Raw genomic sequence first — 15430 nt, 5'->3', positions numbered from 1 at the left:
TAAAGGAGAAAACAGGAACACCAAGCTAATGCTAAGCTAACACCAAGCTAATTTAAAGGTATACTATGCAACCGGGGTTGATTTTCCAGCGAGGCTCCCCCCAGAGGGCGAAAGTAAAAGTGCACTGTTGTAAAGATGCTCAGCTGTTCTGGTTTCTCCGTCAAGCCAGGCGCGGTTGTTTTGAGCTTAGCAGACAGGCGAACGCAACGAAAAGTGAAAAAAACGGCAGTACAAACAATGACTAACACAGTGAAGGTATGAACATCAGGGTTTCCCGCAGCGCTATCTTGGTGAGGCGCCGCCGCCACCGCCGCCTCGGCAAGCCGCGGCCGCCTCGCCAGTTTTATTATTATTATTATTATTATTATTATTTTTTATTTTTTTTATGTTGGCGAGACGCTACCGCCGCCGTCGTAGCGTCTCGCCAACATAAAAAAAAAAAATAATAATAATAATAACAATAATAATAATAATAATAATAATAAAACTCGATATGCTTGCATGTTTATTTGACGTTAACACGCGGTTCTTTGTTGTGGCTTTCGCGCGTGCATATAGTGAATAGCAGGGCAAAAACACATGGAGTTCTCGCCGTAAAGCGAGACTTCTGTGAGTGCGGGCCGTGAGCTCTTGCAATTGCAAGTGCGGTATTTCCCCCACAGACCACCAGGGCGGCCGAGAAAACCTTTGTTCGACCTGAAATGACTCATTTAATCATCCAAAACGGTATGGAACACATTAATTAACTGAAAAATGTTGCATAGTATGCCTTTAAGTGTCTCTATATTTATATATGACAACACAATATCACAGTAAATAGCAGTGGCGGCTGGTGAAAAAAAAATCTTGGTGGGGCTGGCCAATAACCCAGTACATGCATTAAAATTAAAAGTCGGAAAATTACTACGATTCCACAATAAGCATTTAATTAATAAAAAAAACATTGTTCACAAAGGATTATTTTGGTGGTTTTGTCTTATTAATCCTTTTCACAGACTCATGCCAGAGGGTTTGCATACATTGTACATGTACGTATATTATTACGAAACAAATGTTTACGTCTTGACTTAAATATATATCCTAATTTTTTATTTATATAATGATTTAAGTAGAACAATGACTAGTGCAAAATTAAGTTGTATTTACCGGAGATGAAGTGTAGACTGCAAATTCTGTCATGGTATGATGGCTCCCACAGTCCATTGGCATCCTGCATCCTTTTCATTGAAATTATCCATTTCTTTCTTCGGTAAACGAAAGAAACGTACATCCAACTATTTGGAATGCCTCTGTGTGCAACCGGGAGCACAAAAAGTCGTAGGCATTGTTTAGATTCCATAAATAAACTAAAAGTACGCTCTAATTCACTCGTTTTGTCACGCTGGTAAGCGAAAACAGTGCTGTGTTTGCCGATCACCGTGACTCTGATGTAGCGAGGATGTAGCTCGTGACGTCACGCGTGAAGTGCACCTATCACTGTGCAGCTAGGGCTACGACTCCAGGAGCCCCAAACCCATTTATTTTGGCGATGCTGATTGGCCAAATATTTATATTTTCCCTAGCAACAGTATACGATTGGTTATTTCGCTAAACTTGTGGGGCTCCTTGAGTCACAGCCCCACAAGTGTAGAAGAAGAGAAATGATACGTTCTGTTGGTGGAAATGCACTGTTAAATGATAGAGTAAATTGATAGATTCAATCAGTAGAAGTGTTTTAATAATTCTTATCACATGTAGCCACGTACTATTAAGTAAAAACTGACATTTATAATACTTTTAAAATCTATATATATTTTGACTTTTCCCCTTCACATCTAGGGAGGGCAGCGCCCGAGCGCCCCCTATGAGCCAGCCGCCACTGGTAAATAGTACTTAAACAACAATTAAAAACAAACGTATAATACTGTCTAAAACAGTAACAGAGTTATTCCTGCTGTTGCTGAATCAGTGTTACATCTTAAAGCTGGTAATTCTGTTCAGAAAGACTTTTTGTTATACTGCGTGAAATGGTCCTTCCATCCTGAAAGGAGTTAATACATTAAGTATTCAGAAAAAGGAGGTTAAAAAATGTGATCTCTGCCAAAAATTTGAAACCAAAAAGCTGCTTTCAAATTGGGATTTTTCATCAAGGGGAAATAAGCTACCCAGAGCACTCTGGCCCTTAGGTGAAAAGGGAATTTCCTCCCAGAGCTAATAACTGGGTTTAACCCCCTCTTCTTTGTAACACAAGTTTAATTCAGCCGAATTGAAGGGTTGTGGAGCATGAAATTCATTCTGCAGCATCTGTATCACATTCAAGTCCAGACAAAGGCACAAAGCCTCAGAAGTTGTGTTTTTACTCTTTCCAGCCAATAGATTTTAGTGACTTTGTTTCTCATCTGTTCCTGAACTTCTTTAGATCAGGGCATGATGTGTTGCTTTCAGCGTACTTCATGCAATAAGACAAGTTCTGTTGGAGGGATTAATTGATTATACAAAGCAGTAATCAGCTGGGTGGCATTTTCTTCAACTTAGTTTCCTAATAGAGCAGCTAATAAAATGTGTTCAGTATTAGATTTTGACTAGTCAAAACTGTGATTACAAATATCTGTAATTCAGTTTTGCCTGGATAAAAATGATTAAGATAAGATTATTTTGCCATTCATGTGTCGTTTGTCATCATAGATATATGTAACTTAGTTTTGACTAGTCAAAATGACATTACCTGTATCTGAAATCTAAATTCACACTAGTCACAGTGACATTACAACTAGTCAAAATTACGTTACGTTATGGTAATTCCGGATCGTCAAACTTAAAGATTAAATGTTAAAATGCTTGCCATACATCCCTACAGCGGCAGAACTACTGATGTCAGTTTCTTCTAATAATGTCACAAAAACCTTTGAACCAATAGCAATACAGATTCGAGATTCAATGCAAGATTACCGTTTAACCCTAGGAGGGCGCCACACTGACGTTTTTAGACAAAAAAAGCAGGATTTCAACAAATATGCTCTAATTTGTCAAAATAATGACCAAGATATGTAGACAGTGCTACAAGACAACCATGTTAACAATTTATTGGCAAAAAAAAAAAGTTGATTTTGGGATGTTTTACCCTTTTAAAGCAAATTAATACCACACAAACTTAATGTTTGTAGTTATTAAATTTTTTATATTTATATTTAGGTAGAAAAACAACTTACACCTTTTAGATATGTTAACATTCTGATGTCTTGGAGGTAAAAGTTGGACAGATTCTGCTGTTTTCTGTGCTGACAGCTCAACTGCTGCCCTTAAGCCCATGCTTCATGGAAATCAAATTAAAGCAGCAGCGTGTTTGCTTGGTGAGTGGATTTCTTCCCCTCACTCAGAGCTTTGATGACTCTAAGGTCTTTGGTGGGATTTCCCCACTGAATACGAAGCTGACAAGTGCTTCAGGGAAACCCGTTGAGTGGGTCTGGTTTGTTGTTGGGCCTCACTCTGAAGTCTGATTACATAGACGACGCTCAGAGGTCCTCCCTTTGCCGTGCTACCAACAAAAAGATCAAGGTCATCGCAAGCTGTTGTGTGCCTGGGGTTATTAGTTTCATTTAATTATCAGTGCAATTAACTGTAACCCAGATAAAGAAGCGACAACAAAGCAGAGAGCCTGACAGAAACCATTTGGTTGTTTAATACATGGCCTCTAGTTTGAGTGGTTGATGGGTTAATATCGCAATAATCTCCCGATAAAAGCCTCTTAATCCTTCAGCTTCTGCCATGAGTTCATGGTTGGGAGATAATAGATTTAGATTTAACCCTCACAAGCTCACAGAAGGTGTCTTAATATTGGGCTTGACTCGTACGTGATCTGAGTTATCTGTTAAAGCCGGGGAGCATTTGAGGACTGCGTTTAGATTCAAGGCTGCTGCACATTACAAATGTTCCTCAAGTTGTCCACGTTTTATCACACTGCAATTTGTGTGGAATGTTGTAAATATATATAAAAATATTTATATTTCTGGAGCGTGTAACAAAAGTAATTTCCCTCTGGGATTATTAAAGTATGTCTGATTCTGATAGAAACCACAGCCTATTTTATCAGGTTTTTATGTGATAGAGCATCACAGATTAGAGAATTTTTTATATAAGAAAAAATATCTTTTTGAGTTTAGGCATATAAATAGTGACCTTTTCCCTCATTCTTCTTTGTGATGCAGGATGAAGCTCAGTCAGATGAGATGTTTACTGTCAGTGGTGTCCAACAGCTTCACCGTCAGCCAAGATCGGCCAGCGCAAAATACTCAGGGGCCATCATTTTTTCCTATTTTTTTCAGTTACGAACACCAAATTTTATTTTTAACTCGTTTCTTTTCGCATATTTAAACCTGTTACATTTCAATGAAACAAGGTAGAAAAAGAAAAATCACTAGTCGCGTGTTCATTAGGTGTCGGATTAGGAAAGGTTGATGGAAACGGCAAAATTCTAATTAAATCACTAAACTTAACAAAAATGTTTTTCCGCTCCCTTGAGGTGTTTTTTTGACGCTGAAGACGAAGTGGAAACATATTTGTCGAATCAGTTCTGACGTAGCGAACGTTTACCTCACTACTGATCAGCTGTTTCTGATGTTCCCACAAAGTTAAAAAAAAACGCGTGGACCGAGGAAGAGACTTGAGCATTTCTTAGTCTCATCTGTAAAAATAAATCAACACATTCATTAAAGCCTCGCTTCGTTACTGATCTGTGGTCCGTGCTCGTTAGCATCATCTACTTCCTGCTTATTACATGACGACGTTACGCTGTGATTCTGGTTAATTTGCTACAAACCAGTAAACGGAAACACGTCTGATGCGCGTTTTTATTTTTTGCAACATTTTAAAATTTTGCCCAAAATTCGCATGAGAATTGGATGAAAACAGCCATAGTAGATCTGGAAAAGTTCCTCAGGCATTAGCCTTACAATAAAAAAAGGGTATAGTTTTTAAAACCTTTTTTGGGTTGAGTCTTTTTTTTTCTCCTATTTTGATGAAGCTGTAAAATGTTTTTAGTTTCTTTCCAGCAACAACAACCAGAACTTTCTTTTTTGTCTGTATCCATCCAGCTTTAATTAAATATGCTCTTGGGTGAAAAGTTGCTGGATATTTGTGACCCGATGTGCTATGATATGAAAATATAAGAAAAAAAAAAAAAAAACATGACTAGTGAAAGACAAATACCTTGTAGTGTACTAAGAGTTTCTATTGAAAAAGATTTCACTGAAAAGCGTCAGCTCCTTATTCTTGAGCTGCAGTCTGGTGTGGCACATAAAAATATTCCAAGGGTCACACTTTTGACACCCCTGGTGAACACATCCACAGATCCTGAGTTAGATTTAGGTCTGGACTTTGACTAGGCCGTTCTAACACATGAATATTCTTGTTTCTGATTGATGTTTAGTCTTTTCGTTCAGCTCCACCCTGGTTTCATTTCTTCTGCAGCCTCAAACAGGCTCCGTCTTTTGAGGAAAAGCCCAACAGCATGGTGCTTCACAGTGGGGATGGTACATTCAGATCTCAAAATGTTAATTTTTAGGTCCATAATAATTTTTTTTTGATGTATTGAGGTAAAGGGGCTAAACATAAATGCACATCCAGCTTTTTATTAGTAAAAATAATGAAAATCATCTATCCTTTTCCTCCCACTTCAGTATCATGCCCTACTTTGTGTTGCTCTATCACTTAAACTCCTAACAAGCCTGCAGGATGAATAATCTGAAGGCCGGTTTAGATTAAAGACTTGCAGCGGGTTTATAAGTGCAGAAAAAAATAATCAAACATCAACTTTAAACGACTTTTGCTGGTTTTCAGGATGCTGCGGCTCACTGCTCCAATGTTCTCTGTCATCCTCCTTTAGCTCATGATGAAGTGGGCGAATCTCCAGAGAAATGCAAGCAAATGATCGCTCGCAGTAACTGAGACAGACGTAATTAATGGACTGACTGTTCACAAGCTACTGCGGGACTGTGCTTGCCAAAAATTATAAATGTTCCCCAGAGTGAAACACACCAGTGACGTTGTGCTAAATCGCTGCTGCCACTGTCTTCGGACTAAATATTTCACTCACGAGAAAAGCCAGGCCGAGTTGGCTGATGGAGGCGTTTTCCTGCAAGATAAAAGCAATTAATCATAAGTTTTTGAATTTAAATGAAAAAGCGGAAATCTGACGGGTCCAGTTGGGATTTTGGAGGTGAGGCTCCACTTAACTCCATCTGTTGGCGTTGAAACATAATGCGTGATGAATTAGAGGTCCTGAATGTGGGTTATATAGTTTCAGATTTACACTTTGGACAGTTTCCTCACCAACATAGAGGAGGTTACATATACACCATTTTTTTACTTTTGTTTTTAACACTTCAGAGCTGCAGCTTATTTTTTTTGTGGCTCAGATTCACATTGTTCTTGTTTAAGGTGCACATTAATCATACCTAAGAACAGTTTTACTTTGTTTTTGCACTAAAGGATCAGCTAACGTCATTTCAGTAATCTCACCCTCACAGTGTTGTAGGACTCGAGTCCGAGACTCGAACTCGAGTCCGAGTCATTAGCTAGATTTAGAGACTCGTGACTTGACTTGGACTTGAGCACTGATGACTCGAACTTGGACTCGGACTCCTACATTCAGATCATTCTGACTCGGAAATTGAGAAAAAGACTCAACTTTTTTTTATATCATTAGGCTATAATTTTAATATGTCATTAGAATATTATTTGGTGTATGATTTTAATATCTAAATTATTGGTGCAATGGAATGTTACTGCTTCATGTCATACATCACGGCATGTTCCTACAATGAACGTTAATTTTCACTGCAGAACTTGGACTCAACTTGATCAATAAGGACTCGACTCGGATTCTTTTTTAATGACTCGGACTTGAACACTGGAGACTCGAACCTGGACTCGGACTCGAGGCATAGTGACTTGACTACAACACTGCACCCTCGTTACAAGTGATTAAGTGACTCTTTATCTGCCTTAATAACAGACTGGTTGTTTTAAAAAGGCTCTGATTTGCTTTGAATAGTTTATTTCATCTTTCACCTTCAAGGAAAAGCAAGAAAGTGTCATAAATTTGCATCCAAATTGTATTCAGTGTAAGGAAACTCCTGCTAAACTGAAGGACGACTTCAGGTCGTTCAAATGGGTCCAGGAAGCCCCAGAACCGCCTCCTCGTTAGGAGTAAAACACCAAAGACTTTCTGAAATAAGAGAGTGTCATGGTTAACGTTGAAAGGAGTCCTTTATGGACATGGGCTGAAAGGCCACTCGGAGAGGAAGAAGCCGTTAGCAACATTCAAAGTGAGATTGCTGTTTGGATCCTAACTGCGAAGTACGGAGGTGGTAGAATCATGCTGTGGGTGTATTTTCCCCAAAGAAGCGACTGGTGCCTTTGCCTAATAGACGCCATCTTGAGAAAAGATGGCGTCTAAAACGTCTGAAATGTTGCAGGAAGTGGGTGGAGTGACAGCAGAAGACTGGTGTGAAGGTTTTTTTTCTGTTGATGAATCCTCCATCTGATTGTTTTTAACATCTGGGAACTATTTTGACGGTTGTGAAACATAGCTTGAAGCGTCCTTATATGATGCACGTGTCGTTCGGCTTTTTCCCCCCCAGTTCTGCTCGAGACAATAAAGATTCAGATCAATATGTCCTCTCAGAGAAATCTGAGCGCAATTAGCTGATATCCTGAGGTGATCCATAACTATACAATTCAAATATCTATAAAATGCTCATAAGCCATCTTAAATATTAAATCCAAGAAGCCGCAACATTTAATCAGGGCTTTCCACCATCGCATTAATTTTATTATTCGTTTTATAAATGAGAGCATCGGTCAGGATTTGGCCCAGAGGTCAATATCCAGCGTGGATGACAGAAGATCTGAAATATAAGGGGATATTTTCCTGCGCTGCGGTTCAGGAACTTGAAAATACAGAAGGAAGTGCTGAAATCACAGATTTGTGTGTTTCCCCTGCACCTGTAAGTGTGATGCATACGTCCTTTTACGTCTCTAAAGTCAGTTTGTGGACAGGAGGAACAGGCGAGCTCAAGATGGTGTCTGAGCCTATGAGCATCATCAAGCAGGCTCGGTTCCTCAAAGTTATCTTTATCTCATCTTATCCTCTGGTTCTGTCTGCTTCCCCCCAAAATATACCAGAGTAAACAGCGGAGATATTTTCTTGCGAGCCCTTTAAAGACTCCCTGGCTCAGTCGGCTCAAATGAACACGGATGAAACAGAGACAGAACTGATTTCAGGCCTTTTTGGACCCAAGAGAATAAAGCAGCTGAAAAAAGGGTCGATGTGGGATTAAAGAACTTTGTTTCCCTTTCGGTGCAAAGGTTGTGAAAGGACAAAGAGATTTACTGCAGGACCAAGAGCAGAACTGTGTTTAATTAAACTAACTGCAGACATCAGCTTTTAACTAAACAAGTAGGAGACCCTGAAGCGTAGCAGAGTTGAGAGATTTTATAAGGCTTGTTGCAATTTAAGCTAAAGCAACCAGGCCTGAAACAACAAAGCTTATAATAAAGTCCAGAGAAATCAGGCGGAGGAGTTTATCCGTTAGCTCATAGAAGACCCTTCATCCCGCTTAGAAACACTCACACAGGTTGGTAAATATTTCGCTCCAGCTTTACTGTAACGCCTCATATATTTAACAGCTTTATGTTTTGTCAGAAAATACAGAAGAATGAGGTTGATTTTCAGGTCTGTAGTTAGCTTAACACTGAGTCCTGGTTCTGCTGCTCTCAGCAGGGAGTTCTTCATTATTCCTGCATCACAAGTGACCCAAACCTCATTGAAGCCTGAGAAACAGCTTCATGAAATCCTTCAGAAAGTTTCAAAAAAGACTTGCAGAAAAAAGATTTATTCTGCCAAACTTTTGAGTTTCCCTAAGAGAAACTCAGTTTTCAGCCTGATGCAGGCCTATTTTATCTGCTACAAAGCTCCAACATACACGCCTGTGCCCGTTTTCACACAGACTCCCAGAGTCCTCTCACAGAGCTCCTGTCTTAGCCTAAATATTCCTACCCAGGAGTCTAAGCTTCAGAGGGATTCAGATGCTGCTGAGAGCGACTCTGAGTAAGGTGTGGTTGACCTCGCTGCTCAGGTGACCCTGTCTTTTAAGATGGTAAAAAAAAAAAACCTCACAAACGCCCTCAGAGTGATTAACGAAGAGAAATTAGACTGGATTAAGAAATCTGTGACATGAAGATGAAACTTAACAAAATTAAATAATTGTCACCATCCATCCATATTCTTCCGCTTATCCGGGGTCGGGTCGCGGGGGTAGCAGCTTCAGTAGGGAGGCCCAGACGTCCCTCTCTCCAGCCACTTGGGCCAGCTCCTCAGGAGGAATCCCAAGGCGTTCCCAGCCGGGAGACATAGTCCCTCCAGCGTGTCCTGGGTCTTCCCCTGGGCCTCCTCCCGGTGGGACGTGCCCGGAACACCTCACCAGGGAGGCGTCCAGGAGGCATCCTGACCAGATGCCCGAGCCACCTCAACTGGCTCCTCTGGACGTGGAGGAGCAGCGGCTCTACTCTGAGTCCTCCCCGGAAGACTGAGCTCCTCACCCTATCTCTAAGGGAGAGCCCAGACACACTACGGAGAAAACTCATTTCAGTCTCGTTCTTTCGGTCACGACCCAAAGCTCGTGACCATAGATGAGGGTAGGAACGTAGATCGACCGGTAAATCGAGAGCTTCGCCTTTTGGCTCAGCTCTCTCTTCACCACAACGGATCGGTACAGCGCCCGCTTCACAGCAGACGCTGCACCAATCCGCCTGTCGATCTCCCGCTCCATCTTCCCCTCATTCGTGAACAAGACCCCAAGATACTTGAACTCCTCCACTAGGGGCAGGACATCCTCCCCAACCCGGAGAAGGCACTCTACCCTTTTCCGGTTCAAGACCATGGTCTCGGATTTGGAGGCTCTGATTTTCATCCCGGCCGCTTCGCACTCGGCTGCGAACCGCTCCAGTGAGAGCTGTAGATCACGCCCTGATGAAGCCAATAGGACCACGTCATCCGCGAATAGCAGAGACACAATAATTGTCACACAGCATCAAAATGTCTTTGTGAATGTTTTGTGACCATCTTCTGACTTCTTCCAGACTCCCCAGAACAGCTCAAAGATAATGTTGTATTTCCATCATTTTAATTTAAAGAATCTTCCCCAACACATCTGCACCTTTTGGCATAACATAATGACCCTTTCAGTTCTGATTAAGCGTGTTTTCTCTCAGCAATCATGCTAAATGTTTGCACACGTCGGCTAGTCGTGTCGGCCTGAACGTTCCTCGAGGTCCAGGTTGGGAATTAATGCTCACAAAGTTTAAACTGGTGTTAAAACGAACACTTACAGAGACAGAAAGGAGCGTTTTCTCTCAGCGTTGAGGCTCCCCTCTCAGATCCTGCAGACGAAAAGTGCAGCCGCTCACGGGGAGGACAGCTCGCTCGCTCTCGCGCACCCATAAAGTCTAATTGGTGCGACTCCTCGCTGGGTCTCATCATTCTGAGGCTTCATTGTCTTAACCGCGGCTGCGGTAATTAGGTTTGAGGAAGGCTGTTTGGTGGGAGTCGGAGATGTGAAATTACCTCTCATGAGTTTCTGCAGAGTTCTGAATCACATAACTAGCGCGCTCCGTGTGTGTCGCCTCACTTCGTTCCCCGAAGCCCCGGTCCGTAATAACTCAACAGCAGTTGGGATTTACATCTATGATCCCCAGTGTTAAAGACACGCCAACAATATGTTTTGTTCTGTAAGCTGAAAATAACCCCAAAAAAAACCTCAGGAACATTTCTGGCCGTGTCTCTCGTATTTCTAACACGATCATAGGACTTGGTGCTAAGCAGGTTGTTTTATTTAACTAATTGTGTCGGTGAGCCGTTTCCCCTCATTTCGGTAGCTGCAGGTTATAATTAGCTTCTGCTAATTGTCACAGATGTCTGTTGAGGTGTTGGGAGCAAAATGTAGGCTCGCAGGCAGGAACCAGATGGATAGGAGACGAATACAAGTTTATTAATTTACAAACAGAACCAACTAAATGTGCCGCTACAACAGATGGTTCTGGCAGCTAAAAATAAGACAAACAGAACCTGACATGAGACGAGATCAACCGGAGAACGACGGGAACCGGATGGCTTTAATGTGCAGAATTAATCTCTTTGGTCTTCTTCTGTTTTTACAGCAGTTTTCATGAGTTATTTATGTTCTTAGTTGTCCAAACATTTCCTGTCATACCAACTTGATTTCCTTGTTGCCTCGTGTCTCAGTTACCAGCTGCCGTATATATTTAGTTGATCCATCCTCCCAGATAATCTGTTACTTGGTTTCCACAGCTTGGATACCAGGGATTCGGCTAATGGCTCATCTTGTTTACTATTTTATGAGTTTTAGTATTTTATCTTTGGTATTTTTTCATGGATTCATCTAATGCAGCTAGAGCAAATTAAGTATTAGTGATAGGAAATCTGCATCTATGTGTTTAAAGATGCAGTTTCAACAAGGTTCTGCAAAAGGTGTACTTTGAAATAGGGCTGCACAATTAATCGCATTTGCAGCATAATCGCAATTTTAAAAAACACAATTTCCAAATTGCAGAAGTCAGCAATTTTTGGCAATGTAACAATTAATGTATAAGACACAACCTTTAGGTGTTGGTAAAATGTTTAAAGTGGGTTTGCCTCCATATGGAAGGGAAGAGAGTTGCAGCAGTGAGATAATCTCATTTTATTATTTGTTTTATAGTTTATATAATCAATAATTTTCACCAGACACTTTCAGGAATCTCACCATAGCATTAAGTAGCTGTCAAACTGTTTAATACATACATTGCTTGTTGGTTGCACTTTATGTTCAACAAGGTTTGATTTAACCCAATTAAAGCTATTCTCTTGAATAATAACAAAACAATTACATTTCTTGTTTTAAGGAGTCCTTTAACTACAGACCATTTTTGTTGCTTGTGGGTAATGCTGAGAAAAGTCACAATTAAATCCCAATCGCAATTATGGTAGAAATATATTGCTAAAATTTGGGTTGTATGATTTCGCTAAATCATACAGCCCAAATTTTCAAAGATTTCGGCACAGTAAATCAAAGTTTCTTCTTTCATTTAAATCTTCTTTTCCAGTGCAATGGATACATCTGATGAACATTGGTTTGATCAGGAGTCATCGTGAGTTAATTCAGCTCAAAGTATTTATATGGCGCCATTTTAAAGCTGATGTCCGAAGACAAACAAATGCCACTCATTTGATGCTAAAACGTTTTTCATCTAAGGAATCCCTGCCCTTTTTGTTGAAGAGTCATTGTCAATTGAAAACAATCCTTTTTTTTTTTAAGGAAGAAACCTCCACCAGAACCAGGATCACTGTGAGCGACTGAGAGGACAACATAGGCTAGGAGTACTTTCTGTGGGAAAGACAAGCAGAGTCTCCATGAATAGCTCCATGGAGGAGCTACACTGCAAAAACAGAACTAAAAATAAGTGAAATTGTCTTGGAATGAATTTAATTGCCCTTGATTTGAGCAGGTAAATGAGATTATTTGCCAATGGAATGAGTATTTTTTTACCCCTAAAATAAGATAATTAGATATACTGCACTGTAAATAAGATGATAGTGATGAATTTTTCCTATTTTAAGTGCAAAAATCTTATTCCATTGGCAAATAATCTAATTTACCTGCTCAAATCAAGGGCAAATACATTCATTTCAAGAAAATTTTACTTATTTTTAGTTCTATTTTTGCAGTGTATTGCTTGGTTTTCCTCTCCTGCTGGAAAGGAAAACCAAGAGGACTCAAGGTTACAGGAAGATTTGTCAATAACTCTGCCCTGAAAAGGAACGCAGCTAAACACAGAAGGACATTTGCACTTTCTAAGGAAGCAGATAAAGTGAAAGCCATCAGTGGTTTCATCAGTGACTCTGTCCTGGAAAGACAACGGTCCACTTTTTATCAGAAAGAAAACAGATTAAAACCTTTGATGGCAGCAATTATGCCATCAATGGCTAAGTCCAGGAAACGGGTGCACAACTATACACCGGGGCGACTTTTCATAGGAAAGAAAAGCAAAGATAGATCCTAAAGTTAATGGGAGCAAATGCTCCATCAGTGACTGTTCTAGAAAGACAAATGGTTAAAAAAATCACTCCTCCCTGACCAGATTACCTTAGTTAACTGTTTCAGGCTGTTTCACCTCTGGTCTTAAAGCAGATTACTAATCCCAGCCTGTATATCTGCGATCCTAGACTGTTTCCCTGCAGAGAGGAGAAAACACAGACACCGAGGTGTAGGCAAAACACAAAAATGTTTCTTATTTATCTGTAGCATTTACAGGGTGTATATAATAAAACATCGGCTAACGCTCTTGTCACAAAGCAACAAGGTCACCCGTTGAGCAATAGAATCAAAGACAGTGTGTAGTAAACTCTGTTATAAATACCAATGCTGGGGTCACAGGAGAGTTTGCTGCTAAATCAAGCAGATCTATGTCATCCTGTGGCAGGAAAATCATCCAGCCTTAAACAGACCTGTCTAAACATCATGATATACAGAAGACGTCTATATTCCTGTCTGTGAAAGTCCGTTCTTACTTCTGTGTTCAGCGTCCGTCTCAGTAATAAATTAAAGTGCAATAACAATGAAATAAAACAACATTTTCCAAGGCACGCAGCTCATCTGCACTGCAGGAGTATTATCTATAGGAGAGAACAACACGAGTACTGAACGCTAACGGTAGATATCGCTTTGTCAACGACTGTCCTGAAAAGAGAAAACCTAAACCTAGAAGTACTGGGACAGTGGTACTTTCTATGTAAAATGTACCAGAGATGGTGGACATGGTTGATGTATTTGTTCTGAAAATCACTCTATTCTGCAAAGACATACAACTAAACACAGGCACTGAGCCACGTGTACCTTCTATGGTGACAGCAACAGAGTAAACACTAAGTTATTAGCAGTAGTAATTGCAGATAATGCCTAAATGCAGTGGCAGGAGAAAGCAGCAGAGTGAGGAATTAAACATTTTGATAAATATTTGGTTGATTTACCCATACTGGAGGAATACTAGCTGCCTCCTGTACCTGCAAACAACATCAGAAGACCAGAGACAGTATATCACAGAAGATATCCCTCTCTTTTATTGACTTTTTTTCCACTTGTGAGCCACATGTCTGCATCGTTTGACGATTCTTGCATTGTTTTTGACTCCTCTCCAGGACCTAACCAAGCAGCTGGACGAGGTGACCCAGAACTCCGAGATTATAGAGATCCGCCAGAAGGAGGCCGAGTGTGAGCTGGAGGCAGCCAGAGACCGAGTTCAGCAGCAGGCAACGGAAATACTCCTCAAAGCCAGTAAGAACCTGAACTTTATCTCTCCCTGCTTCTTTAAAAGACCCAAGCAGCCATATAAACACGTCAAACACCTACTAACAGCTCCTCTTGTCTTGTCTGAGACATCACAGCCTATAACATTTTAATGTAATAGCTGCATATTAAAGCTAATGGCATTCCCCGTCTAAAAGGCAGCAGAGGCTTTTCTGACTTTGAGTTGATCCACTTTAAGCAAAACGATCTGATTTGACAGCTTCCTGGTTTTTTCTTCCAGTGCAACAATGTTGTAAAAACATTAGCGTCTGATCCAGGTCCGATGAGCAAAATGTGTTCTCACTTTGCAGCTCAGAGGCCGTGTCAAGGTCCTTTCACAGAGAAAGACACATTTTGCTGCATATTTTCAATTTTCAAAGCTTATATGAAACGTTAAGGCTGACTTGTGTGGGCTGTAATCGTTTAGCTATAAGGACTAAATGGGTTATTTGGTTCATTTTTTTTTTTTAGTTAGTTTTTTAAATGTCAAAAGTGCACAAAGGTAATTTAATATTGTAAAGTAATATTGTTTTAATGTTAAGAATTGAACATGAAAACTTAATTTCTCGACAAAATAAAACTGACAAGCCTCTTTAGTAATACTACTGATGAAAAGACTCATCACAATGTATTAGTGCAGCTTTTGCATCTATTCAACTACAACCAGTCTTTCTATTTACCTGCATTTATTTCATATCTCAGACAATTTGAGCTGCTTTTCTTTCAATTTGCTGTTGTGTCTCATGTTTATGCTTGGAAAAACTTGTAGAAGGTGTGATTTATCTGGTAAATGTTGCTACATCCACCAAAGATGGTCAGAAAACGTGCAACATTTGTGGTAACATCGGTACAGAGTACGTTACTTTTACCATTAAACCGTCATATTTTTTTCTTCACATTTTTGACCAACTGACATTGGAGTTCTCAAGTAATTGTCTCCAAGTAGTTGGATTATTATCAGCTCAATTAATCAGAAAGTAAATCATGCCATATATTTCACTTTCAGTTTCAAGCACCCTGCATGCCGAGGTGAGTGAAGCTTCTTCATC

The 15430-nt window shown here is 40.2% G+C and overlaps 1 protein-coding gene across 2 annotated transcripts in view; it reads left to right on the top strand.

Moving 5' to 3' along the window:
* The window catches only part of fam184a (family with sequence similarity 184 member A), a 210500-nt gene that overhangs the window by 99632 nt on the left and 95438 nt on the right, over positions 1–15430 (top strand). For both annotated transcript variants that reach the window (XM_036147195.1, XM_036147196.1), the window contains exon 7: positions 14234–14369. In XM_036147195.1, coding sequence (XP_036003088.1) covers positions 14234–14369 — 136 coding nt within the window. The remainder of the gene's footprint in view (positions 1–14233; positions 14370–15430) is intronic.

The sequence above is a fragment of the Fundulus heteroclitus genome, chromosome 15 (genome assembly GCF_011125445.2).
Source record: "Fundulus heteroclitus isolate FHET01 chromosome 15, MU-UCD_Fhet_4.1, whole genome shotgun sequence".
Taxonomy (NCBI): Eukaryota; Metazoa; Chordata; class Actinopteri; order Cyprinodontiformes; family Fundulidae; genus Fundulus; species Fundulus heteroclitus.
This window is presented reverse-complemented; position numbering and strand designations above follow the sequence as displayed.